Source organism: Sesamum indicum, linkage group LG11 (genome assembly GCF_026168435.1).
Source record: "Sesamum indicum cultivar Baizhima isolate 11 linkage group LG11, ASM2616843v1, whole genome shotgun sequence".
In the NCBI taxonomy this organism is placed as follows: domain Eukaryota; kingdom Viridiplantae; phylum Streptophyta; class Magnoliopsida; order Lamiales; family Pedaliaceae; genus Sesamum; species Sesamum indicum.
The window spans coordinates 16,719,331-16,732,599 of record NC_142667.1 but is presented as its reverse complement, the minus strand read 5'-3'; the positions used below and the strand labels follow the sequence as shown (position 1 = coordinate 16,732,599).

The 13,269-nt window shown below is 36.6% G+C and overlaps 2 protein-coding genes and 2 non-coding genes across 6 annotated transcripts; 3 read left to right on the top strand and 1 right to left on the bottom strand.

Moving 5' to 3' along the window:
- Positions 1 to 570: 570 nt before the first annotated feature.
- On the bottom strand, positions 571 to 3,710 carry LOC105174606 (small ribosomal subunit protein eS4). Its single transcript, XM_011096762.3, has 5 exons — positions 3,593 to 3,710; positions 2,249 to 2,326; positions 1,897 to 2,077; positions 1,531 to 1,628; positions 571 to 1,196 (listed from the first exon to the last, which is right to left on the bottom strand). Exons 1-5 carry the CDS (start codon positions 3,593 to 3,595, stop codon positions 765 to 767), a joined length of 792 nt encoding a protein of 263 aa, XP_011095064.1. The 5' UTR covers positions 3,596 to 3,710; the 3' UTR covers positions 571 to 764.
- Positions 3,711 to 6,445: 2,735 nt separating this feature from the next.
- Positions 6,446 to 6,527, top strand: TRNAS-CGA (transfer RNA serine (anticodon CGA)). Its single transcript has one exon. It is a non-coding gene; the product is annotated as a tRNA-Ser (tRNA).
- A 76-nt stretch (positions 6,528 to 6,603) lies between these two features.
- Positions 6,604 to 6,685, top strand: TRNAS-CGA (transfer RNA serine (anticodon CGA)). The gene has a single exon. It is a non-coding gene; the product is annotated as a tRNA-Ser (tRNA).
- A 105-nt stretch (positions 6,686 to 6,790) lies between these two features.
- LOC105174605 (ubiquitin-activating enzyme E1 1) lies at positions 6,791 to 13,172 on the top strand. 3 transcript variants are annotated; one of them, XM_011096760.3, is made up of 7 exons: positions 6,791 to 6,950; positions 7,165 to 7,452; positions 8,644 to 8,861; positions 9,366 to 10,160; positions 10,390 to 11,258; positions 11,343 to 11,775; positions 12,413 to 13,172. In XM_011096760.3, exons 2-7 carry the CDS (start codon positions 7,269 to 7,271, stop codon positions 13,007 to 13,009), a joined length of 3,096 nt encoding a protein of 1,031 aa, XP_011095062.1. In that variant the 5' UTR covers positions 6,791 to 6,950; positions 7,165 to 7,268; the 3' UTR covers positions 13,010 to 13,172. The 3 variants fall into 3 exon arrangements, with proteins under 3 accessions (XP_011095062.1, XP_088731503.1, XP_088731502.1); XM_088875377.1 differs by lacking the exon at positions 6,791 to 6,950 and having other exon boundaries at positions 7,095 to 7,452; XM_088875376.1 differs by lacking the exon at positions 6,791 to 6,950 and having other exon boundaries at positions 7,095 to 7,452; positions 10,390 to 11,775.
- Positions 13,173 to 13,269: the final 97 nt, after the last annotated feature.

Below are 13,269 nucleotides of genomic sequence, written 5' to 3'. Positions count from 1 at the left end.
GAAAAAACAGACGTTTTGAGCCAGATACTGCCAGGGTTTCGCTTGTCACGCCTATTACTCATGAACCAGAAGGAAGGAAAAGAATGTGAACAAACTGGTGTTTTGTTTTTGTGTTGGTTGATTTTGTGAGCTATTCAACAGTTAGAGAATAATTTGATTTGCTAAACTTAGTGGCATCTTAGCGGGGAGAGATTGCTTTCTGGCTCCAGTTAGCGTTTGAAGTTCAATGGATATTACAATTATGGTACCAATGTTAGCTATTCCCATTCAACTAAAACCATTGTTAACAAACCTTTGGTCGTAAGACGAAAAGCATATTCAAACCAAAATCTGCACTTCCCAACCTGGGTTAAAGTATTCAAAAAAACTGCCAAAGCTTATTCCACCAGGCAGCTGCGCAACATTCAGCAATTACCGCCATCTTGCCATCAAATTCAATTACTCGAGTTAACATACCTACTATAAGTTAATAATACAACTCCAATTACATGCTTTAACACATTTACTTTTATGTTGAAGATGAACTTAACAAATCTGCACCAAATATCCAGAATCAAACTACCCAAAGGGTGAAACAAAATTAAGGGTGCCAAAAACTAGATAATGTCAAAACTTCATATGGTAACAAGTTCTCCAAGAAAATCCTATAACAGCAAAAGATCCCATAACAAAATGATTCAAGTAGCTCAACAGGACTGAAAATGCAACACTTAAAACTGATGAGGAGTTAAACACTACTTTAACCATCCGGAAGGAATATAATCCTAAGCAGTGGCAGATTGGGCAGCAAGCCTCTTCCTGGCCTCCTCAATAATAGACAACTTAATACCTTTGCCCTTTGGAAGAGACACCCAGGGTTTCGTACCCTTCCCAATTGTGAAAACATTGCCCAATCGAGTAGCAAACTCATGTCCAGTAGCATCCTGAATGTGGATGGTCTCGAAGCTTCCCTTATGCTTCTCACGGTTCTTGATTACTCCTACACGTCCCCTGTTCCTACCACCAGTCACCATAACAACATTTCCTACATCAAACTTAATGAAATCAACTATCTTGTTGCTCTCTAAGTCAAGTTTGATGGTGTCATTTGCTTTGATTAGTGGGTCAGGATAGCGGATTGTCCTTCCATCATATGTATTAAGGTAAGGAATACCCTTCTTCCCAAACTGAACTGAGCGGACTTTGCAGAGCTTAAACTGCAGACCAATAATAAAGGGAGTTAAGTTTTTCTAGTGACATCACAAAGTAGCATAACTGAGCACTGCCAGGTTGGAAGAACTTGGATTTAAAACAGCAGTAGATTATAAACACTAAAATAGTACCAATAATTTAAGTTATCAATTTCACAGACTGAGAAGAGAGAGATGAATCAGAACATGATTGGAGAAAAGGGTTTTAGCTTTCCAAAAAAATTAGTCCAAGAAATTGTGTGCTGCCTAGCATGTAAATACCAAGTATTAATAAATTCAGACATCAACAGAGAAAGATAAACAAAACACTAACACCGGAAGAACGTAAAGAAACACAGACCTTGGCCTCCTCGTCCCTGATAGAGTGCAGCCGGAACCGGCCCTTGGTATCATACAGAAGACGGAAGTTCTCGTTGGTCTTTGGAATAGAGACAACATCTAGGAAATGGGAGTAAAACAGCATTTTTCAGCTAAACAACATATCTAGAAAAAGCAAACTGTTCAAAGTACCAGAACAGCCAAAACCTATCACTCTCAAAGGTAAAAGGGAAACTTTGTGTGCTAGCAAAGCAAACAAAACAGAACAAAAATGTGGAATGTAGATTTCTAACAAATCTCACTACAAGCATCATAATTTACTTATATAGGATCCACTCCAGAAGAATTCATCTCCAAACTGAATCAAAGTAGAGCGAATAGTGCATACCCATAAAACCAGCAGGATATGTCTTATCTGTCCTGACTTTCCCATCAACAAGGACATGGCGTTGCATCAGAATAGCAATGACTTCACGGTAAGTTAGAGCATATTTTAGCCTATTTCGCAGAATAAGAATTAAGGGCAAGCACTCCCTGGATTTGTGGGGACCAGATGATGGCTTGGGGGCCTGCATACAGATAAGTTTTACAGAACATTAAATAAAAATTGCAACACACATTTTAGCAGAAAAGAGACCATCATGGTGCACAGCTGACACAAATACAAGAGACCACAAACAGAAGTAGAAATGAATAAATATTATAACACAATAGAAAGCAAATTATGACAATTGACTTACAAAAGCACCACCCAGCTTATCGAGCATCCAATGTTTTGGAGCATTGAGCCGCTTCAAATGTTTTTTCAATCCTCTTGCCTGTATTCATCAAAGCAGAAAGACAGAGAAGCACCATTAATAAAAAAAAAAAATGGGGAAAATAAGCTACAATGTCAAAGTTAGAAAATCTTCAATGTTCTTTAATTACACATGTAATTATATCACTTGCCAAAAAAAAACATAGAATGAAAGCATTTATAGCAAAGTTCTGTCTCCTTAAGAGCATAATTAGAAATAGATAATTTTAATCTCATTCGAAGATGAGTTAATAAAGCCATTCTACAGCTCATCTTCAATTTGCATTGTTGTATAAGTACATAGAAATATCAATCATCACATTTTCCATGATAAAAGGTGGAGAGAAATCTCATAGTTTGTAAAATAAAAGCACAATAGAAATCACATAGAACCCAAAATCCATCAGTAGTTCTGAAAACAATATGACAAGGAAGATAACTCTTCCAGTGAAATAGAAGAAACCAAAACCATTTCTTTGAAGCTTCACATATATAATCTATTCATAAACATAATTTACGACATTCCTTAATTTACTTGTGATCGTTAATTGATTTAACCATAATTACCCTTCTTGTGGATCATATAAGCATATTCGCTGAGCAGGAGGTTCTAGCACATGTTCTGAGTCGTATATGAATTAAGTCTGATGGCAAAATTGCTATCAGAAGAGGAATCAAAATGTCATTTCTGAAGGTTTCCTGTTGGAGTTTAACAGAAGCTGGAACCCATCTAATCCCCATCAATAGCTGCATTCAATCCTCACTAACTAATGGAGGTAAACAAACAGCAAGCCCCTCCACTAAATCGGGCTGGACAGACTGCATGTCTAATTTATCAGCAATAAGGATCGCGGATTGTCTGCTTATTTTAGTTGAGACAAAAACATGGATGCTGGCTCTGTAATTTTTCATGTAAATTTCAATGATTCGGAAGAAACGGGTCGTAGAGAAATTAATCAGCTATAATAAATTAATATCAAACTGTGTTTTCATTCGATTATATGAATCATAAACAAGTTGCAACGAGAGACGAATACGTATAGACATATACACAAACGAACGAGTAAAGCAAACTCATTATAAACCGCGAAAACACACAGGCAACCACGAGTAACTGGGTTCGTAACCCTGCGGAGGCAAAATCAATCTACAAAACCCGGGAAATCAACTACTGAATAAACGGGAACAACCGACCAATTCCTTAATTTTATTTCAACAAAATAAACAAATGTTCTAACATCAGTCACATACATATATCAAGAAGAAAATAATTCAAACGTTAACTGACCATTTTGCTGGAAGATGTGAGAACCGCGGCGGCCTCTCTCTCTCTCCCTCCCTTTCTTTCTCGCTCGTCTACTGAAGTGGAGGAAAAGTAAACCCTAGTAGCGGGTTATATGCCTGAAGGTTTAAGAGAAAGGGTAGTTTCGGTATTTAGGTACAAACTTATTAGGGCTTAAACATCTCGTGCTGTATGGCCCAAGTTCTCCAGATTGGGCCTGAGCGAAATTATATAAATGGGCCTGCACCTTCATATTGATTTTCCTTTTCACGATATCCAATAAATTATCATGGCACTGATAATATGTTATTACTGAAATATTTATAAATAATTTGAAAAACTTTGAACTAATCTTTTAAAAATTTTAAAATATGTTGGGAACTCCTTACTATTTTATTTAAATTATAAGCTGTTAGATCATTTTTTCTATTTTATTTATAAACACATTTCTTAAAAAATATCAAATACTCGAAAATATTTTATAAGTTATTTTAAAGAGTTTATAAGTTCATTCAAACATCGGGAAATTTAATAAAATAGCTGTTCAGTTAATTAGATTTTGTATACAATAACTTAAAATCCGTACATATAAAAAAATTATAACTGGCTAAATAATTACACGTTAAAAATACTATAAAAATAATTTAGAAACTATAAACGAAATATCTTAACTTATAATATTTTCCCACCTACCTAAATTAATTGACTTATCTAATTAGATAGGAATTAATGTATATTGGAACTTATGAAGGGTAATATGAAAGTTGTAACAATAAATGTCAAATATTACTATCACCCCAAAATCTTCTCTTGAAATATCCTTGTAAATTGAAATCTCTCTAATTATCAGTTTTTTAAATTCACAAAATATTTGGCATGAATTTTAATAGGAGATCATATATTTTTCACTTTTGTAAAATACGATATTGCATAATTAATGCTCATAAATAAAATCAAGAAGAGTGGCTCAAATTTAATATGATTGCCACCTGATGTAATCAATGCCTGTAAATAAATTAAAATGAGGGATTTGATTCTTTTAAGTTGCATTTAGATTGAAATTTTTAAAATTATAAAAAAAAGAAAATTTTAAAATTATGGATTTTTAATTTTTAATAACAAAGTTTTAAATTAATTTGGATTATTTTGTCGTCTAATGATTTTAAACCCTTCAGTTTTACTTTGAACTGTATTTTATTGAATATTAATCTATCTCAAATTCTTTTAATAGATAGTTTTTTGAAATAATTGTTCAAAATTCTTCTCATAAATTGAAATATATCAATTCCGGGAAATAACATTTTTTATCTCACAAGTTAGCCCTGTTTTACTTTTGGTCTCACTCGTTACGGGATTAATAGTTTTAGCCCCATAATTTATAAAAATTGGTACTTTTGATCCTCGTTCACTTTTTTGTCTACAATTTAGTAGTCTAGTGCACGTGCCTAACATGAGATTGTTAAGTATTTTTGGCCAAGAGAAACTTGATTTGTTTCCAGTTTGAGACCATTTATGGAGAAAAAAATATAATTATATTTGAGGGGGGAAAATAAATCTTGAAGAAAATTAAGGCAAAAAACATAGCAACTTACTCTTCTCTCACAAAAATTGAATCAAATCTTCCCATATGCTTATAAGTTGAAGTCAAGTAGAAGCAACATCGAAAACCATGTCTTGCACAAGTATCAAGTAGACCAAATGAATCACTTATAAGGGCCCATTTTTCCATCAACAAAAAATACTTAATGGCAACGTGCTAGGCATGTAACCTACATTGTTAAATTATAAATAAAAAGTGTATAAGGACAAAAAACATTAATTTTTATAAGTTATGTCACTAAAAATACTAATTTTATAATAAACAGGATAAAGAATAACATACACCTAACTTATGAAATTAAAAATACTATTTCTCCCATCAATTTAAATATAGCACCAACATCTTTTGATTTTGAACGGTAACACAATTTCATAGACAACATGCATAAACATATGCATGCATATACATACATTTTAATCAAGCAATGAGTGATTATTTTGTGTTTTTAGGCAATGAGTGAATAATTATTTCTTTGAGATTTAGTAACTAGAAACAATATAAAAATAATTCAAATACTTTTAGGTTATATTTAAGGTGAAAGGATTTTTTAATTTATAAGGTTGTAATCCTTAATAACAAATAATTTGAATTTGTTTGATTACTTCTATTTTTTTTAATTTTATAATTCAATATTAATGAATTTTAAATTATTCTTAAATGAAGTAACTAAATTCTTTTCTTTAAATCCAAGTAGATTGTATATAAACACGACTAAGGCTATTGCCTGTGTCGATGTGTCCGAGTGGTTAAGGGGACAAACTCGAAATCAGTTGCCTTGTGTTTGAATTTGTGTTTTAAGTGTTTTGTTTTGTATTTTGAAGATAGAGAGAGAAAATAGAGATAAGTAAGTGTGTGTTGAAAATAGATGATATGTTTGGATTTGTGTTTTGGTGTAATTTAAAATATTTTAAAATAAATGGTGTAATGTGATGTTGGGATTTGAGAGACAAAAATCACTGTTCATTATCAAATCATATATTTTTATATATAAATATGTATATATTTATGTTTAATGTTGTATTTTTTGGAGACAAAAATTACTGTTTATTGTCAAATCATGTCTATTTTATATATATATTATATATAAAAAGTTGAAAAACAGAAAAACAACAAATAAGGTGTAAAAACACAAAAATAAAATATTATGTGTGTTTTATTTTATCTCGAAAAACACGAAAACATAAATCCAAAGACAGCCTTGGGCTTTGCCCACGCGTTCGAGTCTTGCTGATGCATCATGCTACTTGTATTTAACAAGCGTCGATATGTCCGAGTGGTTAAGGAGACAGACTCGAAATCTGTTGGGCTTTGCCCGCGCAGGTTCAAATCCTGCTGTCGACGCATTTCCTATCTGTCGTTAATTTTACTTTGCTTCTCTATATCTACCATTACATGATGTTCGGGTGTTTCCACCAGCGTCGATATGTCCGAGTGGTTAAGGAGACAGACTCGAAATCTGTTGGGCTTTGCCTGCGCAGGTTCGAATCCTGCTGTCGACGCAAAATTCGTTTTTACTTCTTTTGCTTCGCCACCGCCAGACAACGCCTTACATCCCACGCTTTGCCAATACCCATCCCACCCCCAGATTAGACAACCCCAAAGCCCGAGCCTGATTTATACACCTTCTCCCAAACCAAAATCCCCACATTTATACCATCCCTTTCCTCCACGCCTCAAAAATTTCACCTCCACATCCATTTCCCTCCCCGAACCCCCTCAAACCCTAATCATCGCTCCACACGCAAAACATCACTTCCTTTTTGGGTATGCTCTCTCTCTCTCTCTCTCTCCCCCCCCCCTCTTTTATCTTCTCTCCCTTCCTATTTTCTTCTTTCCTCTGAACACATTTTCCCTCTTCCCCTTCCCCTTTTGTTTTAGTATCTATTTTTGAGCTTGATTTGTTTTAATCGTTGAGTCAAAATTATGGTGAATTCAAACAGTTCACTGGACTTTATGCTTCCTGTGAAGAGAACCACAGCTGGAGCGGAGCTAGGAGTTGTTGGTTCCGAGTTGACCAAGAAGCACTGCGCTAATTTCGCATCCGCTGCCGCAACGTCAGTCGCCGCCTCATCCACGGTTAATATGGCAGGAGGAGGGAGTGTCAACGGCAGTAACGGCAAGGCGCCTATCGGTGATAGTCAGCCGCCGGAGATCGACGAGGATCTGCACAGCCGTCAGCTCGCCGTGTACGGACGCGAGACTATGCGCCGACTGTTTGCTTCTAATATTCTCATTTCCGGCATGCAAGGCCTCGGTGCTGAAATAGGTAACGAATTTTGAGTGTATATATATGTGTATTTATCTCCGGCTCGTGTCTCTATATATTAGTTTCAAATTTTAAATCGATCTATTTACTTATATCGAAACAGATAGATGATTGTGACAAATAATTGCATACATGTATATATTATGTCCGAGACTTTTCTTAGTGTGGTGTTTTCGGAATAGATGTATGCTTAGGATCAATCGAGCTGTACATCTGCACATGTATGCATGTATATTGTTTGCAGCTTCTCATTTATATTTGTAATGTATGTATGTTATGAATTGGATTGGTGTTTGTGATGCATATGTACTATAGATGTGCTACACTTAGTGTATGTATGGTTTTTAATTGATGTTCAGTTCTTGCGAGAAATTATCGGTATATCTCTGAGTTTATATGTTAATATCTTAAGCCAAGCTCAGATAAATTTTCTTTTCTTTTGTTTTTATATGTGTATTGAAATATGGGTGCAAGCTTGTGATGGATAAATGGATATAGCATTTTTATTCAGCACACGGGTACTTATTTCTTGAATGCTATCTTTTTTTGCTTACATATACCCCTGGCATGTGAATGCGACTTTGTGTTCTTATTTTATATGCTTATTTTTGTTAAATCTTAGATGATTTCATTTATTGCATGTACCAAACTGTTCTCTTAATTTGGATCAAGCTATTTTTGTGTAGCCAATTCTGGTACTAAACTGCATCCAATAGTGAAGTGCATGAGTCATTACCTTCTTGCTGTCCTCCATGTGAGTTTGGAAAGAGTAAGACTGCGTAATTCCTAGTATCTGATTTATTGACAAGTCAATCTGTGACCACCAACTCCTAGCCATTTAGTAGGCTGTAGCAGCTTCTAAAGTTATGGAACAGCTTTTGACCAAGTCCTGTAGGGTAAAAATACAAAGGAAAAAGGTGAATGATCAGTATATAGTTGGTTGATGTCTCATAAAGAATAAAGATATAGGAGTATTTTAGATTACTATATTTTTTTTCCTTGTGGATTTCCCTTGAGTATGTAATTGTTTCATGTTAGATGCAGGTGCACTTGATTATGGTTTCTAAGCATACTTGTTTTACTTTACAATTTTTAAAATGGTTGCAATTTATTGGACATGTATGATGATTTTTGATGCTGGTTTCTGTATGTTGGAAGCCATCATATAATGGTGCATATGTTTCTTCACAGCAAAGAACCTTATTCTTGCTGGTGTTAAATCTGTTACCCTGCATGATGAGGGTACTGTGGAGTTATGGGATCTATCCAGCAGTTTTATTTTTTCGGAAGAAGATTTGGGGAAGAATAGGGCTCTTGCTTCTGTCCCGAAACTGCAGGAACTCAACAATTCAGTGATCATTGCTACCTTAACTAGTGAGTTGACTAAAGAGCAGCTTTCTGATTTTCAGGTACACTAATTCCATTTGGTCTTTAGTCCAGACTTAATTTCTTTAATGTTATTTCAGCTCCTTTTTGTAACAGATTTTATATTGCTTGCTCATTAACTATCATTATGTTCCTGAAGCTTGCTTATTTCATTTCTTTGTCTGAATTGTTCAGTTGGCGTATAGTAATTGGTTTGATAATGGTGTTCTTTTTGGCCACAACCTCTGATTATCATTGATGCTTGCGCAACTTCAGTTTCACATTTGTGTTGTCAGTATTGCCTCAGTGTCCAGGAGAAATTGAATACTTGCAGATGCAATGCGATAAAACATGGGGCAAAATGAATTGCTTGCACAACATTTCTGACATCACTGTTCCCTTTTCACTAATTTACGTGTCATATTATCCTGCAGTGCCTTTATATCTGGTTTACATTAAATCGCTTAAGTTATATCCGTTTCTTGTGTTGGTCTTTTGGCGTTTGCTCAGAGTGTAATTGGATTTGATTGTTTGAATGTGTTCTCCAGGCTGTTGTATTTACTGATATCAGCTTAGAGAAAGCAATTGAATATGATGATTATTGCCACCAACATCAACCTCCAATTGCTTTCATCAAATCTGAAGTCCGGGGTCTTTTTGGTAGTGTGTTCTGTGATTTTGGCCCTGAGTTTACAGTTTTTGATGTTGATGGCGAGGATCCCCACACTGGCATTATTGCCTCTATTAGCAATGACAATCCTGGTCTTGTGGCTTGTGTTGATGATGAGAGGCTGGAGTTCCAGGATGGTGATCTAGTTGTGTTTTCTGAAGTGCGAGGGATGACCGAACTGAATGATGGGAAGCCCAGAAAAATAAAGAATGCCAGGCCTTACTCATTTACCATTGAAGAGGACACCACGAACTATGCTGTGTATGAGAGAGGTGGTATTGTCACACAAGTAAAGGAACCTAAAGTGTTGAACTTCAAGCCACTGCGGCAGGCACTTAAGGACCCTGGTGATTTTCTCCTCAGCGACTTCTCCAAATTTGATCGTCCACCTCTCCTTCATTTGGCATTTCAAGCATTGGATAAGTTCAAAGTGGAGGTGGGGCGCTTCCCTCTTGCTGGATCAGAAGACGACGCCCAAAAATTAATAGCTCTTCTTACTGACATTAACAGTAGCCTGCCCGATGGTAGACTGGAAGAAATTGACCAGAAGCTTCTTAGGAACTTTGCTTTTGGTGCTAGGGCTGTCTTAAACCCAATGGCTGCCATGTTTGGTGGTATCGTTGGACAGGAAGTTGTTAAGGCTTGCTCGGGGAAATTTCACCCACTTTTTCAGGTTAGTTTCCAGTATCAGTGTGATTCAAGACATGTTGTAAATTGTAAGTTTCATGGTATTCGGGATGATGAGCATGATACACACAGTATTGGGAAAATTAAGTGATGTTTTGTCATGGCCCATGGTTTGATCAACACATTTTATGTAACATAGAGTTGTGATTGTTCATCTTTTGAGTTAAACCTAGTCAATTACTTAACACTAATTTCTTTGATTTTTTGTTTGACAGTTCTTTTATTTCGACTCTGTGGAATCTCTTCCATCAGAACCCTTGGATCCCAAAGACTTGCGGCCCTTGAATTCTCGTTATGATGCTCAAATCTCTGTATTTGGGTCAAAGCTACAGAAGAAACTAGAGGATGCGAAAGTTTTTGTTGTGGGGTCTGGTGCACTGGGTTGTGAATTTCTGAAAAATCTGGCTCTGATGGGAGTTTGTTGTGGCGATGGAGGAAAGCTGACTATTACAGATGATGATGTTATTGAAAAGAGCAACCTTAGCAGGCAGTTTCTGTTCCGTGATTGGAACATAGGTCAGGCAAAGTCGACAGTTGCTGCTGCAGCTGCCTCTTTAATCAATCCTCGTCTTCATGTTGAAGCTTTGCAAAACCGGGCGAGCCCTGAGACTGAAAATGTCTTTGATGACACCTTTTGGGAGAATTTGAGTGTTGTCATCAATGCTCTGGATAATGTAAATGCCAGGCTTTACATTGATCAGAGGTGTTTGTACTTCCAAAAGGCACTCCTGGAGTCAGGAACCTTGGGTGCCAAGTGCAATACTCAGATGGTAATTCCTCACCTAACTGAAAACTATGGTGCATCAAGGGACCCACCTGAAAAACAGGCACCTATGTGCACAGTGCATTCGTTCCCCCACAACATCGACCACTGCTTGACATGGGCTAGGTCAGAATTTGAAGGCTTGCTTGAGAAGACGCCAACTGAGGTTAATGCATACCTAAGTAATCCAAGTGAGTATATTTTATCTATGAAAAACGCCGGTGATGCACAGGCCAGAGACACTTTAGAACGGATCATTGAATGCCTTGACAGGGAAAGATGCGACACATTCCAGGACTGCATTACATGGGCTCGCTTGAAGTATATACCTACTTTCTATTGTTATTATTTCGGAACATGTTTTCTTCCAGAAGTTCCTAATTTTGTACTTTTCACTAAATCCAGGTTTGAGGACTATTTTGCCAACCGGGTCAAGCAGTTGACATATACATTTCCAGAGGATGCTGTTACTAGTAGTGGAGCTCCATTTTGGTCTGCACCCAAGCGTTTTCCACGCCCACTTGAGTTCTCCAACAAAGATTTGAGCCATCTAAACTTTTTAATGGCAGCAGCTGTATTACGAGCAGAAACTTTTGGCATCCCCATCCCAGACTGGGTGAAGTCTTCAGAGAAGTTGGCTGATGCTGTTGACAAAGTCATTGTTCCAGACTTCCTGCCAAGGAAAGGTGTGAAAATTGTGACAGATGAGAAAGCTACTAGTCTTTCGACAGCGTCCATTGATGATGCTGCTGTCATCAATGAGTTGGTCATGAAGTTAGAGACGTGCAGGAATAAGTTACCTCCAGGTTACAAGATGAATCCCATTCAGTTTGAAAAGGTCCATCTTTCTTCCCTTGAATATGTTTCACGATGAAGTTGATTGTGTACCCATCTTTTCTAGTTCATCATTAGATACACCCATTGAATGGTATTCTTTTCAATACTGGTGGTGACTGGAAACATTTGCAAATCCACTGTTCTGAGCCAAATCACTAAATACTTGTATGCTTAGAAACTTCTTTTCTGGTTGGGGCAGTAGTTGGGTGTTGTGACAGAATATTTTTCCCTTTTTAATTTCTAATTAAATGAACCATTCAAACTGTCTGATGTTTGTATACTTGTTGAAAGTAAGATCACCTAGAGAAATTATGAATGAAGGAGAGGTAGATTTTTTAAGAATATGCTCCTCTGTGTTATACAACCATGTGAGCTTGCTTGGATAGCCAATGTTTATCTATTTTTGTCTTGACTGAATTAAGATATACATCACATATTAAACACTGAACTATGTCAAATCCAAGCTTTCGTCATACTTCTTGACAGCATTAAGTGATTAAGCATAGGCAGTACTGTGACTATACAATATGGCTATATCAGGGGTCAGTTGGTTTGCTTTGAGTTTCTCTTTGGATCAGAAAGAAGTATGAACTTTTCTGGTCTATTAGCTTCCGCTGCTGATTACCACCAATTTGCAGGATGACGATACCAACTATCATATGGACCTGATTGCTGGTCTTGCCAATATGAGGGCCAGAAATTATAGTATTCCTGAAGTTGATAAGCTCAAGGCCAAGTTTATTGCAGGTAGAATAATCCCGGCAATTGCAACCTCCACAGCTATGGCCACTGGTCTTGTTTGCCTAGAGCTGTACAAGGTTCTTGACGGAAATCACAAACTAGAAGACTATCGAAATACATTTGCAAACCTTGCACTTCCTTTGTTCTCAATGGCAGAGCCAGTTCCTCCTAAACTTATTAAGCATCAGGATATGAGCTGGACTGTCTGGGATAGATGGATTCTGAAGGGTAATCCAACTTTGAGAGAGCTGCTGCAATGGCTTAAAAACAAAGGCTTAAATGCTTACAGCATATCTTTTGGAAGTTGCTTGCTCTACAACAGCATGTTTCCACGGCACAAAGAACGTATGGATAGAAAGATGGTGGATCTGGTTAGAGATGTTGCGAAGGCTGAGCTGCCTCCATACAGGCGTCATTTTGATGTTGTAGTTGCTTGTGAGGATGATGAAGACAATGATATCGATATTCCTCAAGTTTCCATATACTTCAAATAGGTTAGTTTGTACTGCTGATTCATGAAACTAGTCCACACTTTATGATGGATACTGTGCCCCCAGTGAAAACTGTTTCATCTTGGACTTTGGTTGATTCAACTGACACAAGTGGATACTTGTAAGATGAACTTATAAATTTGAGCTCTCACCGGCTTGATGTCAATGCCAGCCTGCTCAAACCTTGCTTGGGACCCTACTTTTATCTTATGCTCATGCATCCATGCTATTACAAAACTGAAAAGTTGAGTCCTGCTTTGATA